Source organism: Carassius auratus, unplaced genomic scaffold (genome assembly GCF_003368295.1).
Source record: "Carassius auratus strain Wakin unplaced genomic scaffold, ASM336829v1 scaf_tig00021008, whole genome shotgun sequence".
NCBI lineage: Eukaryota > Metazoa > Chordata > Actinopteri > Cypriniformes > Cyprinidae > Carassius > Carassius auratus.
The window spans coordinates 144,358-166,133 of record NW_020525078.1 but is presented as its reverse complement, the minus strand read 5'-3'; the positions used below and the strand labels follow the sequence as shown (position 1 = coordinate 166,133).

The window sequence follows — 21,776 nt, the reverse complement described above, 5'->3', positions numbered from 1 at the left end:
CCGTATGCTGAAGGCCCATCCCTTTGCTGTTATCTGTGTGAATACCAGTGTGTCAATCTTATGACTGTATGAGTGTAAAGAAACAGTCTTTTCCTGATAGATTTATAAGATGTTTTCTGAGGTGCTGCGACTCTTAATAACCACACACACACACACAACAATCACTCACTTCTCACTTCCATATCCTCTTATCTGTTTGAAATGTCACCTCGTGTCACCAGAGGTGAACTAAACCAGCCTGCGCTGTGCACGCTTAATATTCATTAAATCTTTATCCTGTATTAATGATGTTTCATGGAATATGGAAATCATACAGTACAGTGCTGGGCAGTATCTGTGTAATCTGGATTACGTAATACATTTTTACATTCTTAAAATGTTAACATCAAGACAATTCACAAGGAATAAGCATTGTGGAATTTCGGCATTAACATTCGGATTAAATAAGTATAAAATATATTTACATGCATCTGGTTAAAAGTGCAGCGTTTGTGTCAGTGTGAGTGTACAACTTCATGATTCTTTCCACATTTTGTGCGATTAGAGTGTGACAACAAAAAGGTCAGGAGTGATGAGATTGGGTCGCTTCACTCAACATCACCTCCTCAGAGGTACACAGGTTCATTATAGAGGCCTTTGTCTTCCTAAAGGTCTCTGTCCTGCCATCATCACGGTCCATCTGACTGACGCCCAGCTGCACAGGCTCCATGAGACACTATAAAAGCCACAGAAGGGCAACAGGAGGTTAGATTATCTTTCTGACCAACAAGGAGCACTGGGAAACATCTCTCGTCTGTGTGGTGGTGATGTGTAAAGCTGCAGTTCTCTCGTTCTGTCACGAAGGGTGCGGGGATGAACTCAGGCGCAGACAGAATGCACTACACACAAGGTTTATTAATGACAAAAAGGGGAAAACAAAACCCACGAGGGGGAAAACAGCAACTAACTTAAAATGGACAAATAACTTAACAAAACTTAGACTAGAAACAAACAATAAAACAAAAGACTCTTCACTCTGGTACTGACACGACAGATATACAATCCACAGGTCTCACAACGTTTTGTCAAAGTGTAACAATGAACCGCAATAGACGGCGAACACAAGGGGATTGAAATAGGGAGACTAATGATAACATAACAGGTGACACTGGTAAAACGAGGACAACAAGGGGGCGGGGCAAGGAAACGAGACAACACAAGCACATGACCCAAAGACAAGGCCATGTGCTTTCACACAAAACACAGGCCTGTCATGATCCTGCCTCAAGACTAAAGAAAATCAAGGACACGAGGGCAGAATCATGACACGTTCGGCCTGCTGGGCCACAGCCGATGTACGGCAGAGAGTTCATCAGGGCGGTCATCTTCACCTGCGGAGGCTCGCGGTGGAGGAGGTCTCTGGATGTTTCAGGTATGACACAGACATAAGCAAAAAACTACAGGAGTTGTGTTTACTGTATATTCGTTTATTCCAATACAATACACACACATTTAGAGGAACCCAATTTTTCTTTCATGGCTTCAATACAACTCACATTTATAAACAACATTTATTAATTGTACTTTTGCATATAGCATTAAGTTATTTTGACACAATAATAACTAAATTACTATTAGGCTACAACAGTAAAAACATACATTAGTATATATATATATATATATATATATATATATATATATATATATATATATATAATTAAATCAAATATATATTTTTTATTTAATAATTTATTAAACATACATATTTATTTAATAATAATAATAGTAATAATTATTATTATTATTGATAATAGCCATACATTTAGAGCGCAAATTAAACACATGGCGTTTAATTATTTTTATTTATATTATTATTGATAATACACACAGAGGGCAAATTGAACTACATGTTCTCAAAAAAAGGAATTAAAAATTCACCTTTTTTAAAAATAAATAAAAAACTAAATAATATATATAAAAAACAACAACTATACAATAACTAAATGATCTTTAGACAATAAAAACATATACTATTTATTTAATAATAATAATTACGTAATTAAATTGTTATTCATTACATTGTAATTTATTTTAATGTTGTATATACACATATATGTGTACATATATATAATAAATAAAACCATCTTAATATAATTATTAATAATGTGTGTGTGTGTGTGTGTGTGTGTGTGTACAACTATCTGAATGAAATGATGCTGCTGGTTGGCAGGGTGTTGCAGTTTCTAGGTTGTTTGGGGTGGTTGGTAGGTCTGTCATATTTTGGTCTCTGTGGCTGAGGTTTATCATTCAGTGTACATTTGTGGGGATTCTCGCCCATTTGATCATCTACCAGGTGACAAATCACAAGTCTGATCACTTAGTAAAATAACAGCCCACCCATCTTCAACGAGACCCAGAGGATCCATTCACTTGCGTGAGCAGAGACGTGCTGTGGTTTGAATCACTCACAGTAACAGTGCGTGACGTATCTGTGTGGTGCTGTTCTCTGATCAGGTGACCTCTCCAGTGATCTGCTCTCCGCTCAGAACCCCATCGTCCCTGGACTGTCATACAGACCCCGTCCTGACGCAGAGACCCATGTCTGGACGGGAGAGGGCCCGGAGGACCCTGTGTTCATCTCAGAGGAAGTGCTGGAGGCCTCGCGCTCGTCAGACAGGAAGGGGCGGGGCGTGGTGGTCGGGCTGTCCAATGCCTGCTGTAAATAGGGCTGCAGTAAGTAAGAGTGAAATCAGCTCATTGTGTTAAAGGACTGTGTGACCCCATTTCAAGCCGTTCCTCGCCCCTCATTCACGCCAACCTGAACAATGAAGGGGGAGCGGTTGTTGAAGTTTGTTCCTATGAAATATTGACATATATGTGTGTCAGTGATTTAGAAATGGCTAATTTTAGCCAAAGCGAAGAGAGCTGTTTGTCAGTCTATTCAGAAGCTGCTCATCTCTGTTCTTCTGATTGTCTTGTGTGGTTACTGATTTAATAACAGCAAACTGGAATAAAGGTTTGATTGCGATAGAGTTTGGGGTCACATGGTTATTAAAATTATTTTAATATAAAGTTTACAGATTCTAAACAAACCTCCCTTGTTCACAAATTGCACCCTGCATGCAAATATGTATGAATATGGTAATAATCACAAATTATTGTGGTATATCAACATACCATAGTATGAGTGTTGGGGAGTAAGTAGTCACATGCAACTGAAATGTTATGCTATGTATTGCAATATATTGAATGCAATTGTAATTTAATTACAAAATAAATGTAACTGTATGATTACAAAGGGGAGTTACATCTGGAATTAACACACACACAGAGAGAGATTTAATAGATTTTCTTCCTAAATTGCTGTAAAATATGAGACACAAATGCTTCAGGAGTTTAGGACATAGAATAGGACACATGTTTATTCGATAAATGTTTTATTTCTTATTTGATAGGTTTATGTAAATGCTTTCGAAGGCATTTTTAGTTGTCAGTGTTTCCTGTCATTATGCAAAGATTACTACATTTAAATAGGGTGACTTATAAGTAACCAGCGCTGCAGAGCTCCTTCTGATGACGCTTCGAGGGAGGCTCGTGCACCTGAGAGACCCGTTACTGTGTCTCCATCTACAGGTCACAGTGTGCATTACATACTCTGAAATTAAGTTATATCTATCATAAACCTTCGTTCATTGAATATAGAGGGCACATAATATGTGTTAGTCAATATGTCTAGACTTTTCTTTAAATAAAACCCTAAGGTCAGTATTAGAGTTTCATTTCGTTTTTTGTTAATGAGACATGACGTCACCGTCACGGTACGGAAGCCGCTCAGATTCACACCGCGCGATTAACGCGTCCGCCATGCATCAGGCGCCGCCGGTGAGAGAAGAATAACAGCAAAGACGCCGATTAAATCCCACAGAAATCCCACAGAATCCCGCGGCGAGCCATCCGTTACCGCGAACCGACGGCTATCAGCGCTTGAGAGATACACCCAGACACAAACACACAGAGTGAGACAGACGGTGACTGAAGGTGAGAGCGTTTGGCGGGTTAGCACCGCAGCTAACGGCTACACAAGCGTCTGTGTGTGTGTTCATTCAGCGTCATTATACACTCATCACGCACATATAACGGGTTTAATGCGTTTTATTTCATGTGTGATCGGTTAACTCATCTGATATGAGCTGGGGAACTGGGTTAAACCAGGCTGCATAAACACACACACGGCCTACACACACAGAGATTATACATAACACCACACACTCACAAATACATGTACACACACACACACACAAACAAACACTACACATCTTCACACCGTGCTCAAACATACACACAAACACACTTCTCAGTCAAATGTGTGTATATTTATAATATTTTATGTGTAACCACAGGACCACAAAACTCATCAAATTTTCAAAACTGAGATTTATACATAACCTGAAAGCTGAATAAAAAAAAATAAATAAAAATATTATTAGTATAATATTTTTAAGATTATGAAAGGACAATCATTTTTTGAGAGACAGCTATATAAAAACATAAGGGTGCAAAAAAAAAAAAGAGAACATCTTGAGAAAATCACCTTTAAAGTTGCCCAAATTAAGTCTTTAACAATGCATATTACAAATAAAAAATTATGTTTTGATATATTTACGGTAGAAAAATTTACAAAATATCTTCTCGGAACCTGGTCTTTATTTAATAACCTAGCGATTTTTGGCATTAAAGAAAAATCCATAATTTTGACCCCAACAATGTATTGTTGACTATTTCTACAAATATACATGGGCTTTTTAAGACTGGTTTTGTGCTCCATGGTCCCATATGTATGCATGCACACACATCAAATTAACTAACTCCATGTATATGTGTGTATATATAGGTTGATAGATATGTCGATAACTCACATGGATAGTATTTATACAAACACACTTATGGACTAAAAAATAAGTACACATACTTGGTAATCAAGTTTTGTACAAACGATTAAATGTTCTTCCATTAAAACAGTTTAAATCATGCTGGTGAACAGGTTTTCAGGATTGGTTGGTGCTGACATCGTCAAATTACTTAAAAATGTTGTGTAGAAGAAATGGTAGCATGTGCAATGAAACAATTGATGTTGAATGAAACCCAAGCATCTTTCTGAGCCACTGAAGAAATACACATTTTCACACACAAGGCCCACACGTACGTCAGACGCTCACACATTCACACTCTTGTCGATGCCACTAAAGCAGATCAGATGAAGCTGGCGTCCAGGTGCTCGCGCTGGATTAGCCAGGCTTCAGCCGCTAAACGTGTTTTAAACCGGGGATTTGTTCTGAATGCATGTGTCTGTGGATGAGAGTTATGTGTGTCATTCAATTCGTTCTTCCTAAAAGTGTGACAAGAAAGCAGTGATGGCCAGGAGGGCGCATGTGTGGTGATGTAGTGCACTCACTTGTCCTCTCTCTCTCTGTGTGTGTGTGTGTGTGTCAGGATGGAGTGGCAGCCGGATGAACAGGGTTTACAGCAGGTGCTACAGCTGCTGAAGGACTCTCAGTCTCCAGATACGGCCACACAGAGAGCCGTCCAAGAGGTATATTACACTATCATTATTATCGCTTATGTCTTTAACACTTATTTATCCAGGTTACCACACAAATATACTGTCAAAAGTGTTGGCATAAGATGCTATACTTCGGTACCAAGTCAGTACTAAAAAAATGAAAATGTGACGGTACCAGGTTTCTTTAAGTGCCGGTGGTACTGAGTACCCACTCAACCCGGTTCTTGACGCACACAGCGATATGATTTCCGCGAAGCAGAAAAGGCAGACGGAATCTCAAAATCCAGTCATGATAATGAAACTTACGTTTTAATGTACAATCACGGAATGTGTCAAAGTTAGCATAAATTAATCAAATCAAATCTCCATATGGATCGTTATCTTTAAATGTTAAGCCGCAAAATATGAATATGACATCTGAATCCTGCATGTTCTGCGTGTCTCTGTGTGAATGAATGAATGGTTTGTTTACTACATAGACTGAAGCGCGTGACGCTTGCATTAATTTCAGCATCTGCCGTCTCAATGAGGACATAAATACATAAACTACATCACCAGAACTGTTCTGAGTCACTTCACAAGCATTTTACGGTTTCATTTGAGTAAAACCAGTGCCAAAATAAAAGTAGCCCGTCAAAATAAAAGTTCATTTTTACATAAAAGCATTGTGCTAGATATTCCTATTATTTAGTGGAATGTATGTGAGTGATACTGCTACTACTGTGGAAAAAATTATAAAACTAAATTTTTTTTAAAGAAATAAAATCACAAAAATGTTTTTCATGTTTAAAATTTAAATGTTTTCATTTCATTAATTAAAAGACGAATTAAATTTGGCTGAAACTTGTTTACTGTTTTTCATAATTATATTACTTGTAGAAAAACGTTAAACATAATTGTAAATAAGTATAAATAATGGTATTGGTTTTAATTTTAGTGATAAAAAGTTTTTATTTTTATTATTAGAATGTTTTTGTGTTTTGCTTTGGTACCGAGAACCGTGGATTTTCATTGGTATCGGTACTGAATACTGAAATGTTGGTACCGTGATAACACTAATTCACAGTAAGCATAAATGTTTCTTTCAGTAGCAAATCATCATATTATACTGATTTCTGAAGGATCATGTGACACTGAAGACTGGAGTAATTATGCTGAAAATTCAGCTTTGATCACAGGAATAAATTATATTTTAAAATATGATGATAATTGTTAGTGTTTTTGATTTAAATAAATGCAGACTTGATGAGCAGAAGATACTTTTACTATAGTACTATAAAGATATACAAATTTATTGTAACTTACAGCAGTATTTACCACAATATTTGTTCCCTAAAACATTTTAAAACCTAAAATGCGATGCAGAGGATTGTAAATCTAAAGATGATTTGTTTAATCAGAGTCTTGGAAGTGATTTATTGATTTAATCTGACTGACTCATTCAAGAAAATGAATCAAACTTCATCACTCTAGTCCTTTTTAAAAAAAAATCTAATCTACTTGCATAGTTTATAGGCAACATAATAGTGTTTCTGAAGGGTATTCAAATTACTACATGATCTTTATTAAAGATCTCTGATTTACCCTGATGTTTTCCTGACTCTCTCATTAGAAACTGGAGCAGCTGAATCAGTATCCTGACTTCAACAACTATCTCATCTTCGTCCTCACCAGTCTCAAATCTGAAGGTCTGTATTATCCCATCATGAGCAGTGCGTCACACGCTCTCCTGTCTCTCGTCTGAAGGCACGTCTCTGTGTATCTCTGCAGACGAGCCCACCCGTTCTCTGAGCGGTCTGATCCTCAAGAACAATGTGAAGGCTCACTACCAGAACTTCCCTCCGACCGTGGCCGACTTCATCAAGAGAGAGTGTCTCAACAACATCGGAGACCCGTCACCGCTCATCCGCGCCACCATCGGTCAGTCTGGACCCGGGGTTGAGCGGGACACACCGTAATAATAGATGTGGAGTGATCCTCTACAGAGCTCTGATTTAGATGCTTTGAGCTGATTATAATATCACAGAAGTCTCCATGGTCTCATTCAGCTGTGTGTTATGGTTGTGTTTGTGTCTGCAGGTATTCTCATCACTACTATCGCGTCTAAAGGGGAGCTGCAGACATGGCCTGAACTGCTGCCTCAACTCTGCAACCTCCTCAACTCGGAGGATTACAACACCTGCGAGGTACAACACACGCTCAACTCTGAGTACACTTTAACCACGCTCACACTGTTGACCCAACACCCATTTTAAAAAGAATATTTAATCATTTCTTTAATATGCACCAATATAACAATAATAAAAAAGGAATAAAATACAGTGTTATCTCCATATTCTGTTGAATAACATCATGATACTTTAACCTGTTAACTGTCATCCGTCCACCCTGTGGGACGCCTACATTTACTTCACTATATTACAATTAAATCTAATCTAATCTTGACAAACTATATATCGTTGGAAAGGTCTAAGACTCCCAAATATATATTTTACCAATACTTTTTGTTAAAAATTATGTAGGAAAAGTAATCGATTAATGTATGACAAGAGTGCACCCTCAAAAATCTAAATTATAACTGGAGGTTTGACCTTTGTTTAAAAAAAAAAGACTTGTTTGTTGCCTTTTTCTCTATCACATTTTAGAAATCATCAGAAATTATATATCGACTGAAAACTTAAAATCTCAAAATTCATCCTTTAAAACCCATATTAAAATCAGACATTGCATTACCATGAAAATGGTACATCAATATCATGTTACAAAATATTTTCGTTCATGAATTATACAAATTTAATGTCAATGTCAATGTTCAAAAATGTGAGTGACAGTTAAGGGGTTAACTTTGAATACAGTGTGCGTACTGATTTCAGTATTTTCTAGGGATGTAACGATATCAAATTCTCATGATACGATAATATGTCAGTATGAAGTCCACGGTACGGTATTTGTTGCAGTGTTTTTAAAAAAGACAAATGGAGAAATTTTGTGCATTTTAAAGTTAAATTCTTCTATCGAATGCACTCTGAGAGTTCAGAATTAAGAGCACAACTCATGTTCTTAACTAAGAAAACGTAAGTCAGGAGAAGTCATTGAATTGACTTGTTCCTAACTTCAAAGGGTACTCAATCCTCTTAATTTGTGGTTTACTGACTGAGTCTAAATTACATTCACACTGGTGTTTTAGGAAGACCGACAAATCAGATTGTATTAATAATAACAACAGTTTGATCTTATTGTTATTCTTATGACAGCAATAGCCAAACATTGTAAAATAATTGCACTTGAAAATGAGTTTTCATTGGTAAATTATTTTAGACTCCTGTAGAGAAATTACAATACTAGTTGATATCAGAATTAGCTTTATTGTCAGGTATGTTCACACATACGAGGAATTTGTTTTCGTGTCAGAAGCTCTGCAGTGCAACATAAAGACAGCGACAGAACAAAAAACATGTGTATAGAAATATAAATAGTGTAGTGTGTTCCACAGTTATTATCAGCTAATTATCACACAGGTAATTACAGGTGTGCGATTTTAAGACCAGCAGTTTCCTTCAAAGATACATTCATGGTGGGCCGCCACAAATAAATCAATGTATGCGAAACACTGGTAATTTATTTCAAAATATCAGAATCATATCACCGTTATTGAAAAAAAATATATAGCGATTTATTAACTGAATTTTCTTAATAAAATAAATGACTAATCTTAGGTTTTTTTGATCAACCTTAACAAAACTAGTGAACTTGTATAGTCTCTGGACTACCTAGATCAATAATGATCCATAAAGTTGAATTGTATTATTTAGATGGTTATAAAATTTCATTTAAACGATGGGCGTGACCAAACATACTCCAAATTCCCAAGCCAATCTTCATGAAATTATCATTGCACTCTTACAGTTGTTACAGTTTGTACTAATATTCCTTCTTAAACTATTATAAACCTATAATGCAGTGTGATTTCTGACAGAAATATGTGTGTGTGTGTGTGTGTGTGTATAGGGTTCTTTCGGTGCGCTGCAGAAGATCTGTGAAGACTCGTCTGAACTGCTGGACAGTGACGCTCTGAATCGACCCCTCAACATCATGATCCCCAAATTCCTGCAGTTCTTCAAACACTGCAGCCCCAAGATCAGGTGAAGAACCACACACACACTGATGCACTGTCTGTGTTTGATAATGAGTAACATCGTATTGATTCACTGTCTCTGTAGGTCTCATGCCATAGCGTGTGTGAATCAGTTCATTATTGGCAGGGCTCAGGCTCTCATGGACAACATCGACACATTCATAGAGGTGAGTTGACCTCCAGCAAACAGTGATTAATTGTGTGCACTAATTGCAACTTTAAATTTGTGAGCAGTAAATTGCACAGTATATTGTACAGTATAGTGCACAGTTATTTTAAATATAATTCTGTTTTTTAATATTTTTGTGTATATTGAGTTTAGGTCAAAAGTCCAGAACCTGCAAAATGTTAAGAATGAGGGATCATACAAAATGCATGTTATTGTTTATTTAGTACTGACCTGAATAAGAAATTTTTCTCATTTACATATAGTAACACAAGAGAAAATAATAGTTGAATTTATAAAACTGACCACGTTCAAAAGTTTCTGAATACTGTGTTGTTACCTGAACGATTCAAAGCTATGTTTTTTTATTTAGTTTAGTGATAGTTGTTCATGAGTCCCTTGTTTGTCCTGAACAGTGAAACTGTCTGCTGTTCCTCAGATGCATCATTCAGCTCCCACAAATTCTTTGGTTTTCCTCCATCTTTTGTGTATTTGAACCCTTTCCAACAATGACTGTATGATTTTGAGATCCATATTTTCACACTGAGGACAACCGAGGGACTCGTATGCAATTATTACAGAAGCTTCAAACACTCGCTGATGCTCCAGAAGATAAAATACAATTCATTTAGAGCCGGGGGGTGAAAACTTTTGAACAGAATTCCTTATTTTGCCTAAATATCATACATTTTTTTCATTTTGTACTACCCTTCAGAGGATACAGAAGGGGTTTCCCAGAAGCCAAAATAATTAAAATTTACCATGATCTTTAAAATCCAAAAGTTTCCACCCCCCTGGCTCTTAAAGCATGGTTTCTCCTTCTGGAGCATCAGTGAGCGTTTGAACCTTCTTTAATAGTTGCATATGAGTCCCTCAAAATCATAGTCATTGTTGGAAAGGGTTCAGATACACACAAACACACACACCCCCCCACCAAACATAGCCAAATCACGCTTGTAGTTTTTTTCAAGAAAGCACACTTTTCAGCAGCCTAGTATGTCATGAACACAACTACAATCCGGCTCACGATGCCCCATGCATTTGTGTTCCTTCAGTGGTGAAGGCTCAGCTCATCTGTACTGTGTGTGCTTTGTTTTCAGTCTCTGTTTGCGTTGGCGGGTGATGAAGACTGCGAGGTGAGGAAGAACGTGTGCAGAGCTCTGGTCATGCTGTTGGAGGTCCGGATCGACCGCCTGATTCCACACATGCACAGCATCATTCAGGTGAGACCAGCACCAACATCTGATGTCTTGCTGTCATTTCAAGGTATTTTAGGAGCTTTATATCAGTCCTGTGTCTGTTTCTGCAGTACATGCTGCAGCGAACGCAGGACGCGGATGAGAACGTGTCGCTGGAGGCCTGTGAATTCTGGCTGACTCTGGCGGAGCAGCCCATCTGTAAAGAGGCTCTGTCAGGACACCTGGTCCAGTGAGTACTGCAGGCCATCATCACGCATCTGAGCATTAACTGAACACATCGATGAAGCCTCTGGCCTGAGAGATCTGATCTGAACTCATGATGTAGTGAGATGATCTAATGTTGATGTATTTCTCCAGACTCATCCCCATCCTGGTCAACGGAATGAAGTATTCGGAGATCGACATCATTTTACTGAAGGTGAGTCACCATAAGAGTCAGGGATATTGCTTTGAATCAAATCAGTTTTATTGCATTAGTTAAATTTGCATTCACACATGTTTCACACATTTGATTCAATTCATTTTTACTTTTTTTTTTTTTTTATATGTTGGTGTTACTTTAATGTTATTTATATACTATTATACTATTTATTAATATTGTGAATTAGCTTTTATTGTATTTTCAGTTTTATTTTTTTTTATTTTTCTACTGTTTTGCTTTTTTAAATTTAGTTCTAGGGATGCACGATAAATATCGGCTGATATTTAATGCACACCTCTCCAGTAAAGCCGTTTCTATAATCAGCGGTAAATCTCTACACGTGCGTTATTTCAAGTGGAGCAGCTTTTACTACATAGAGCGGTTGTTCACTGACAAGCTGCGCAAAACATGCACAAAATGTGATTGTGGTTTTGCACAGCTTGTCAGTGAACAATGGCTCTGTGATAGATTTACTTCTGATTACTGAACCGGCTTTACTGGCGAGATGTGCAATAAATATCAGCTGATATTTATCATGCATCCCTATTTATTCACTAATTTGTAACAAATTTTACTGCTCAACTTTCAAAAGTTGCCCAAAAAAATTTTCTTCTTTCTATTTTTAATATTTTTTTAGTTGTATTGCCATTTTAATTTGAATATTTTTTCATACTTCTAGTAATAATTTTATTTTTAGCATTTTCAAAAAACAATTATCTAATTTATATTTTAATTTTTGCTTTATTTCAGTGACTGATAATTATTTTGAATAGTTTTGATTTAAGTTGACACACTGATTTGGAATCTTGAATTTAAAGGGTTAGTTAACCCTAAAATATCTTAATTTGTGTTCGGAAGATGAACGAAGGTCTTATGGGTTTGTTTTAGCATGAGGGTGAGTAATTAATGCAGGGTGAACTATCCTTTTTAAGGGGTCATATAATGTAAATTTTCCAAAAGTTGATATGAATCCTTGGGCTCTGTAACATAGTTTGTGTAAAATTTCTAAATATTAGTGTAAAATACATATTTAACCAGTCAGAAACAGCTCTTTTCAAAACAGGCTGGTTTGTGGGATTCTCCTTTAATGCTAATGAGCTCTGCTGACTCCGCCCCTTTCTTCTGATCTGCTCTCTGAGACTGTTTACTTTAGCCACATTCATAGTGAAACTTGCTAATTAGCACATTATTAGGAAAGGCGATTTGCAATGATTCATTAAAATACATTCTACTCACTGCTCCTGTGAGGCTGGATCATGGAGGATTCGCGCGAACACAAACGCTTTTAAGTTGATCAAAGGTGATTTATAAGCTCTCTCTGTTGGTGTGTGTGTGTGTCTCAGGGTGACGTGGAGGAGGACGACAACGTTCCTGACAGCGAGCAGGACATCAAGCCTCGCTTCCACAAGTCACGCACCGTCACGCTGCAGCACGAGGGAGGAGAAGGGGAGGAAGGAGAGGACATCGACGAAGACGAGGATGACGACGACGACACGCTGTCCGACTGGAACCTGCGTGAGTAAACGACCAATCAGAGCGCGCTTGCTGTACATGCTCTCCTGTGTGTATGAAGTGTGTATACTTCTGTGTGTTTGTAGGGAAGTGCTCTGCGGCGGCGCTGGACGTGTTGGCTAACGTCTTTCGGGACGACCTGTTGCCGCACCTGCTGCCGCTGCTGAAGGGTCTTCTGTTCCACCCAGACTGGGTCATCAAGGAGTCTGGGATACTGGTGCTGGGAGCCATCGCCGAAGGTGTGTATGCTGAACTCACTTAAAGGAATAGTTCACCTAAAAATCATGTAGTTCCAGAACCTTAATGCTAGGTGCTCACACGTCCTGTCTCTGTCCGTCAGGCTGCATGCAGGGTATGGTCCCGTACCTCCCCGAGCTCATCCCGCACCTGATCCAGTGTCTGTGTGATAAGAAGGCTCTGGTTCGCTCCATCGCCTGCTGGACGCTCAGCCGCTACGCACACTGGGTGGTGAGCCAGCCGCCGGACGCCCACCTCAAACCGCTCATGACAGAGCTGCTCAAACGCATCCTGGACGGCAACAAGAGGGTGCAGGAGGCCGCCTGCAGGTCAGTGTTTGAGAGAAACCCACATCTGAATTATCTCCCAATGAATCCCAGTTATAAAACAACGGTGTGGTGTTTTTCAGTGCATTCGCGACTCTGGAGGAGGAGGCGTGTACGGAGCTGGTTCCGTACCTCAGTTTCATTCTGGACACTCTGGTGTTTGCGTTCGGGAAATATCAGCACAAGAACCTGCTGATCCTGTACGATGCCATTGGGACCCTGGCAGACTCCGTCGGACATCACCTGAACCAGCCGGTAACTAGAGCTGCCGAAAAAAACGTTTTCAGACTTCATTCACTAATAAGACACTTTAATGTTTTCGAGAGTAGTGTCGCATGCTTATGAAAACTGCATTAATTTGAAGAAAAATATCCACATGATCCTTCAGAAATCACTATAATATGCTGATTTACTGCTCCACAAACATTTAATATTATCAATCTTGAGAAATGGTGTGCTGCTCAATATTTTTGTGGAAACGATGTTCAATTTCTCTTTAATTCTTTGATGGATAGAAAGTTCAAAAGAGCAGGATTTTTTTTTGAAGCATTTAGTTTTGATTGTCACTTTTAGTCACGTTAATTCATCTTTTGAACTGTAGTGTATGTTGTTTTAACTTTTCTAAAAGCCACAGATGCAATTAGGGCAACTCAAAAGATAAGATACCTTTTTTTGTCAAAATATATGCCAAAATGATGGAAATCAGTAGCTGTGTTTCCCTCACCCTGCTTTTTTGCACATTTTGAAGCTTCACAACCGAATCAAGTGATGGAAACACTGAATTTTGAATAAAAATGCCTTAATTCGCAAAAACATTTTTATGCTCGCTTGAGCTGGTTTTTGACTTCGGCTAATCCGAATAATGGGAGACAGAAATGCGTTTTGCGAATAAATTCCTCAAAGCACATCAAAAAAGTCACGTGACTTTGCATGATCGGACGGTAAATCCTAAATAACCAGCAGACTGATCTCATTTCATAGCATCTGAAATATTGTTATGGTCATTCTGAAATGCCAGTATTTCTGTATAATTGTCTCTGAGCACTGTTAAACCACTGCGTTCCCAAACAGCAGCGTCCACCTCCGAAAGCACTGTCCGCATTCATTGTATTTCGTCTGCTCGTTCTGAGGTGCAAGTCATTTATTACATAGGAAAATATTATATTCAGTAGTTTCTCCCACTTTTCTTAGTGATGTATTGTGCCAGTTTATCAGAAAGTGTCAGTTTTGTTCTCTTTGACTCGTTTGATGGAAACAAATGTTTTGTGCGATATTCCGATATAAGTTAGATTCACAACTTTGGATGGAAACCCGGTTAGTAAATGACACGTTTATGGTTCGATCTGCCTCTGCTCATCCCTAGCCCTTGACAGCTAGTTTTAAAAAGCTAGATATTATTAGCACGTGCTTGTAGGTGTAGAGATCAGTGGTCTGATCTTATGTGTGTGTGAACAGGAATACATCCAGAAACTGATGCCTCCTCTGATCCAGAAGTGGAATGAACTGAAGGACGAGGATAAAGACCTGTTTCCTCTGCTTGAGGTGAGGACTGAAGGAAAGCCTTCATTTCATAGTTTAATTGGACTGTATTTTCATGACACATAATTATACATGGTTTTGATCAAACAGTTGTAATTGAAAGTGAAAATAGACGGTGAATGACTCCTGTCCACTCTGTGTTTGTGTGTGTAGTGTTTGTCGTCTGTGGCTACGGCGTTACAGAGCGGTTTCCTGCCATACTGTGAGCCCGTCTATCAGCGCTGTGTTACTCTGGTGCAGAAAACACTGGCACAAGCCATGGTGAGGACACACACTTACTCACACACACACTTCTGCATGAAGAACATCAGTGATCATTAACCCACTGTGTGTGTGTGTGTGTGTGTGTGTGTGTGTGTGTGTGTGTGTGTGTGTGTAGATGTACAGCCAGCAGCCGGATCAGTACGAGGCTCCAGATAAGGACTTCATGATCGTGGCTCTGGATCTGCTCAGCGGTCTGGCCGAAGGTCTCGGGGGTCATGTGGACCAGCTGGTTGCCCGTAGCAACATCATGACCCTGCTGTTCCAGTGTATGCAGGTACAATGTGTGAGAGACTTTAACATTTTATTCTATCAAGTATTTACAATTTGATATTCTGTATAAAAATATAATAACATTTAATGTTTACAATTTTTTTATTGAATTCAATTTAATAAACAATGAATGTATTATTTATATTGCTGGTGTTATGTTAATATTAGTGTTTTTTTATTATTTGTATTAAGTTATTTTATTTACTGTTATTATTTTTACTTTTATTTATTTACTATATTTATAAAATACACTTATGCGCTAAAAAGTCATTTTTATATTTTAAATAATATTTAATTTACTATATTTGTTTTATATTGTTGGTGTAGGTATGTTGTACATTTTTATTGTTTGTATTAACGATTGTAAAATGTATTATGTATTATTATTTGAATTATTTAATGCATTATAAAATACATTTGTTTAGTTTATTATTTACTTTATTATACACCAGTGTTTTATTCTTGGTGATATGTATATATTATTTAAATATTTTATGTTAAATAAATGTTATGTTATGTTAATAATATTTTAAATATCATTTTTCTTATTATTTCTTTACTATTTCAATATTTTAATTATTTGATGTTGCATTATACAGCACTAGGCTGATTTATTGATATGAATGCCAACTGAAAGTGCTAGTCTTGTTTGTAGGACAGTATGCCTGAGGTGAGACAGAGCTCGTTTGCTCTGCTGGGTGATCTGACCAAGGCCTGTTTTCCACACGTCAAACCCTGCATCGGTAAGACAAGCTCATTTGACCTGCATGATACACCCTTAACTTCATGATAAATTCAGATTAATCACTGAAACTGTGTATGTTTGTCTAGCCGAGTTCATGCCGATTCTGGGGACGAATCTGAACCCTGAGTTCATCTCTGTGTGTAACAACGCAACCTGGGCCATCGGAGAGATCTGCATGCAGATGGGTAAGGATCATCACACTGATTCTGAATCATGTTTGTTTGACGTCATTAGCATTTTTCATATTCGTATCATCTCAATTCACTCTGTCACTTCCCTCGAATCGCCACATCATGATAAATGACTTCAATATGACACTTATTACATTTATGTCCAAGAATACATGAAACGGATCTGAGTCCGGTTGAACTGACCTGTCTCTGACCTGACTGTGTTGTGGTAGGTGTGGAGATGCAGCCGTATGTGGCTCTGGTTCTTCCTCATCTGGTGGAGATCATTAACAGACCCAACACTCCCAAAACCCTGCTGGAGAACACTGGTACGACCTCTGACCACACATCAACATTTACAGGGCTCCAGACTGCAACCAAATGGTTGCATTTTATGACCATTTTTTCTGCGGATGTGACAGATTTTTATGTTTTTATTGATTTGTCACACTTGCGCAACCACTGCATTGTCCAACTCATAAGCTCTGCCATTTCTGTTGCATTCGAGAGCGAAACTAAATGGCACTACGTTTCAGCTGCGCAGCGCAAACTGTTTATCAGCTCTGACTGTGATGCAAACAAACTTGTCTGAGCTCAGAACAGCTTTACTCGGGAGCCAAAGTTGATTTTGCGACACTGTTACACAGATGCAACAGTGCTGCGAGATCCAGGGAGAAGAGTTTGAATTTATTAGTTATTAGTTTTTACTTTTTTCCACTATATTTTGAAATTATAAAATATCAAATCATCAAAAAGATTTTGGCAGACTGTTACACTTTTTTGTGTGTATGAAGTAAGTCACAAACTTTTCTTCGATTTTCTTCAGTATAATTACTGAAGTTGGTCATTTCCATATGCTAGAAAAATAATGGTACATTTAATAGGAGTGGATGTATATATTTTCTGTATATAAAAAGTATATTTTGCACCTGTTACTGTTGTTATTAGTGGCGCTGGTGCTAGTCTGGAGCACTGATTTACCTTTCTCACACAAATACACACAAACAATCAAACCTTAACTCCTCCCACTTCTCCTTAAAGCCATCACGATTGGTCGCCTGGGTTACGTCTGTCCACAGGAAGTGGCTCCCATGTTGCAACAGTTCATCAGACCCTGGTGAGTCAAAACATCTAGACTTCAAATCGGCATACTAGAGTGATTTCTGAAGATCATGTGACACTGAAGACTGGCGTAATGATGCTGGAAATACAGCTTTGATCACAGGAATAAATTACATTTTACTGTATAATCAAATAGAAATCAGTTATTTTAAATTGTAATAATATTTCACAATATCACTGATTTTTACAGAGTTTTTGATCAAATAGAGACCGGTTTCAAAAACCAAAAATATATTACCGACACCAAACTTTTGCCAATAAGATAGTTTGAATTAAGAATTTGTAATGTTTCCATTTTCAGCTAATATTTAACTGATGGTTTTTATTTTTGCAGGTGCACGTCGTTACGAAACATCAGAGATAATGAGGAAAAGGACTCTGCCTTCAGAGGCATCTGTGTGATGATTGGTGTGAATCCTGGCGGTGTGGTCCAGGTCAGTTCTGCTCTTCTGACTCTGTTGTGATTGACCGTGATGGTAGTCTCTCCTCCATCACTCATTTCCTTTCACCCGTCTCTCTCCTTCAGGACTTCATCTTCTTCTGTGATGCGGTGGCCTCCTGGGTCAGCCCTAAAGATGACCTGAGGGACATGTTCTACAAGGTCAGATGAGCGTGCATTATGCCTATATATAGTGTTGAAATTAAGAAGATTGATGTTTGATGAATGAGATTGTGTGTCTCTGTGTAGATCCTACATGGTTTCAAGGACCAGGTCGGTGAGGAGAACTGGCAGCAGTTCTCAGAGCAGTTCCCGCCCATCCTGAAGGAACGCCTCTCTGCATGCTATGGCGTGTAGCCCCGCCCCTCTGCTTCACACACAGCACATGCTGTCAGGTTAGTGATGACCGCTGATGTCTTGTGATGGTATAATGTGCTGGGACAAAGAATCACTGTCCTAGGTGTTTCTACTCAACTGCAGTATATGGCAGATCATTTGAGCAAAGCTGCTTACGTTTCTCTTGAGTCGTGCATCCCACCACTCTTCGTTTGTATAGTTTAATACTAATCAATATGCCTAAGATTTATATATATTTCAGTCTGTAACATCACTATGAGACAGTGATATATCACCTAATATTGCATCTAAAATAGAAATATAAAAATGCTAAAAGATGAAATATTAAAGTTTTAATATCGGTAAAAACAAATTAATTATCGGTAAAACCATTTACTGTTGTCAAAAAATTGACTGTTGTTGCATTTTTTGCCCATGCCACTTAATAGCAATATCAAAGAACTTAATAAACATAAGTATTTGTGTTAAAAGTAAATTATCTGTCAAACTGATAACAGAAAAAAAAAAAAAAAAAAAACTTATATATCATGGTCCAGCATCATTGACAGTTGCTGCTTATGTTGCCTTTATTTGCCCATAGTCGATTATGGAATATTAAAGAACTTATAAACGATAAAGTATAAAGGTGCTTGCATTCAAAATGTTGTCAAATTGATAACGCATTAAATAAATGTGAATATCGGTAAAAATAGTATTATTGATCAGGCAGATTACTGGTCTGCTTATGCTTCCCACAGTCACAAAAGTGATATTGAAGAATTTAATAAAGATCAAGGAATATAAGTTATCGGTATCGGTAAAAATATCGGTCAAAAATTGCTCTTGTCTCTCTTTTTCTTTCAGTTGAACCTTTAGGAGGGGGGAACTCATCCATCTGTGTATTGCACTGCCCTGATCGTGGGGGAGAGGGACGCGATTGGCCGCTCCGCCTGACGGACAGATCCCACGCCCTTTGTGTGTCCATGAGGGTGGGTGGGTGGGTGGGAGGGGGGAGGGGACTCCTCTAGTTAACTGCAGAATGCACCCAATCACGGGGAATAAACCTAAAAACGTAGGGAAGACGAGAGATAGCGTAACCGAGGGAGAGCGTAAGGGAGGTGGTAGGTTAAACGGGAGGGAGGTATAGACAGTTATATGGGAATAATCGCTAAAAAGATTAAGATTAGGGAGGGAAGCTAGACAGCAACTGTTATACAACTTTTTTTTAATCTCAAGTTAATCCCAGGCATAAGAATCAAATGCATTCACACGCAGACTGACCATAGAGACACTTGCACATAAAGTTGCAATAACTACGAGCGGCCAGCGCCGCCGTAGCATTAGCATATTCAGACTTTAACACTGAGACTCTTTAGGAAAGACTAGAATCGTTTTTTCATTTTTTAATAATTACTATTGATGAAACGGGAACAATCTCGGCTTTAAAAAAAAGATGGTTAGCGCGCTATCGCGAATTTGTGTTTTTGATCGTTAGTAAGGGAGCATCTATGAATTCAGTTTTCATCATCATTATCATCAGCTTTGTCGTCGTTGTTCTGTCCGATTGTCGTCACGATTCCCTGCTTGCGTCTCTTATGCCGAATCGTTTATTTTCAGACGTTTCTTCACTTTTTTGCGTAGTTGCTTGTAGTTTTTTCCTGGGCTTGGTCAGTGTTCGCTGTTAAAAAAAACTCATCGTAGTTTACAGATTTCAATCACACCGTAGTTTAATCTTCGTCGTGATTTCGAGAGATTCGGTCTCGTCGCGAAGGAGCTGGAACGGAAACTCCAAAATATAACGATCATGACTTGCGTTATGTATGTGTTCGGTTGTGTGTGTGTGTGATTTGTTTAACAGTAGCTGTGTTGGGAGCTTTTAAGTGTGTTTTGTTAGTGTCATTGCCATGTATTTTTTTTTCGTAATTCGCATTTCGTATATGTATTCTCGCGTTAATAGGTTGTTAATTGTTGAAAGGTACCTTACACTTGACTCCTGGACCCCTATTGACCTGTAAACTGTGACCAACGATGTGTGCGCTTGTGAGTGTGTGAATGAATGTATTTGTACTGATAAATATTGATGCCATGTTGATATTTGGTATTTAGTGATTCAATCAGATTATCCAACAAAATACAACTATATCAAATATAGTTTTACAACAATAAGGTTAATTTTTTCTTTTTTTATGTTTTGCTGCTATTGCAAATTTTTGGTTACTTTGATGAATAGAACCAAATTCACAACATTTAAATTCTGTCCGGGCAAAATGCGTAATTTAAATTTGGATTATCGCTTGTCATGCACTTTTTGTTTTGCTATTTTTATGATTTTATTTTTTGTAAGGAATTTGCTGGTAAATTTACTGATAAAACCGTTGGATTCATCATGCGTCTTTTTTCTTGTGACAATATTTGTTTGTTGGATGATTTGAAATAAGAGCGAGCTGAAAGTAATGACAGGAAGTGACGATTGGAAGGATGGCGAGGCGGAGAACGATTGCTGCGTGTGGAAATCTGCACTGAGACTCTGAAAGAAAAACAATCACATTTCTCTCTTTACCTTGCCAGGAAAAATAAAATGATTTTTTACCAAGCTGAAGAACTCTTTTGTGTGCACTTGATTTTTCTCTCTCTCTCTCATTTTTTAATTTTAATTATAAAAGTAAAGTTTTCAAGACAATCCTAAAAACTATAACCAAAAGTGGAGTGTTGTGGCTTTTAATCTGTTAGTTTTAATCTCATCTGTATGTTAGTGTACTCCTAATCATTGACTAAAACTAAGCTTTTCGATTCCTAAAGAACACAACTGAATCGTCAGTTTATGTAAATGCCCTCTAGAATGAGAATGAGCCCCACTCCTTTAATAAAATATAGCTTTTTTGACGGTTAATTAGACCTGTTGTGTACATGTTAAGGATTTAGATGGTAGCTGGTGCTTTAATATTCATGGAGACATAACAGCAAGAAATTTTCAATGGAAATCTTTGGGATGTTGATCATCGGTTACGGGAAAACCAAAAGCAACACCCATCAGAACAAGCTGGAGGTCTGTGCCAGGAAATTTTGGATTCGAGTTCGGGATTTAAAGATCCCCAAGCCTTAATTATTTCCAGCAAACTCCAGTGATTCACATGATTGTGCCTTTAAACATCTAAATAAGTCCAGGCTGTCCGTGCTAATCAGAATCAAGTGCTTATCTTGTCTTTTGTCCTGATAAATATCTGGTTTTATGAGCGGTTTCAGATCTAAAATGCAGATTACAGCAGGAAGTTCCTGTAGATTTGAGGATGTACTCCAGTGTCTCTCTTTGTCCAAGTGTATATCTTACTGTAAGAGATGACAAGATCTTCACAGGA

At 37.9% G+C, this 21,776-nt stretch overlaps 1 protein-coding gene and 1 pseudogene across 2 annotated transcripts; both read left to right on the top strand.

Moving 5' to 3' along the window:
- Window positions 1-1,332: 1,332 nt before the first annotated feature.
- LOC113076685 (relaxin-3-like) lies at window positions 1,333-2,720 on the top strand (annotated as a pseudogene).
- Window positions 2,721-3,797: 1,077 nt separating this feature from the next.
- On the top strand, window positions 3,798-21,018 carry LOC113076700 (transportin-2). 2 transcript variants are annotated; one of them, XM_026249384.1, is made up of 25 exons: window positions 3,798-4,017; window positions 5,470-5,569; window positions 7,152-7,227; window positions 7,310-7,459; window positions 7,619-7,725; window positions 9,548-9,681; window positions 9,760-9,841; window positions 10,941-11,063; window positions 11,150-11,268; window positions 11,397-11,457; window positions 12,804-12,975; window positions 13,059-13,211; window positions 13,313-13,538; window positions 13,619-13,790; window positions 14,991-15,077; window positions 15,228-15,335; window positions 15,454-15,612; window positions 16,264-16,351; window positions 16,440-16,538; window positions 16,757-16,852; window positions 17,565-17,640; window positions 17,980-18,079; window positions 18,172-18,246; window positions 18,334-18,479; window positions 19,285-21,018. In XM_026249384.1, the coding sequence occupies exons 2-24, from the start codon at window positions 5,471-5,473 to the stop codon at window positions 18,439-18,441; spliced, it is 2,670 nt and encodes an 889-aa protein (XP_026105169.1). In that variant the 5' UTR covers window positions 3,798-4,017; window position 5,470; the 3' UTR covers window positions 18,442-18,479; window positions 19,285-21,018. The 2 variants fall into 2 exon arrangements, with proteins under 2 accessions (XP_026105169.1, XP_026105168.1); XM_026249383.1 differs by having other exon boundaries at window positions 15,454-15,621.
- The last annotated feature ends 758 nt before the right edge of the window (window positions 21,019-21,776 follow it).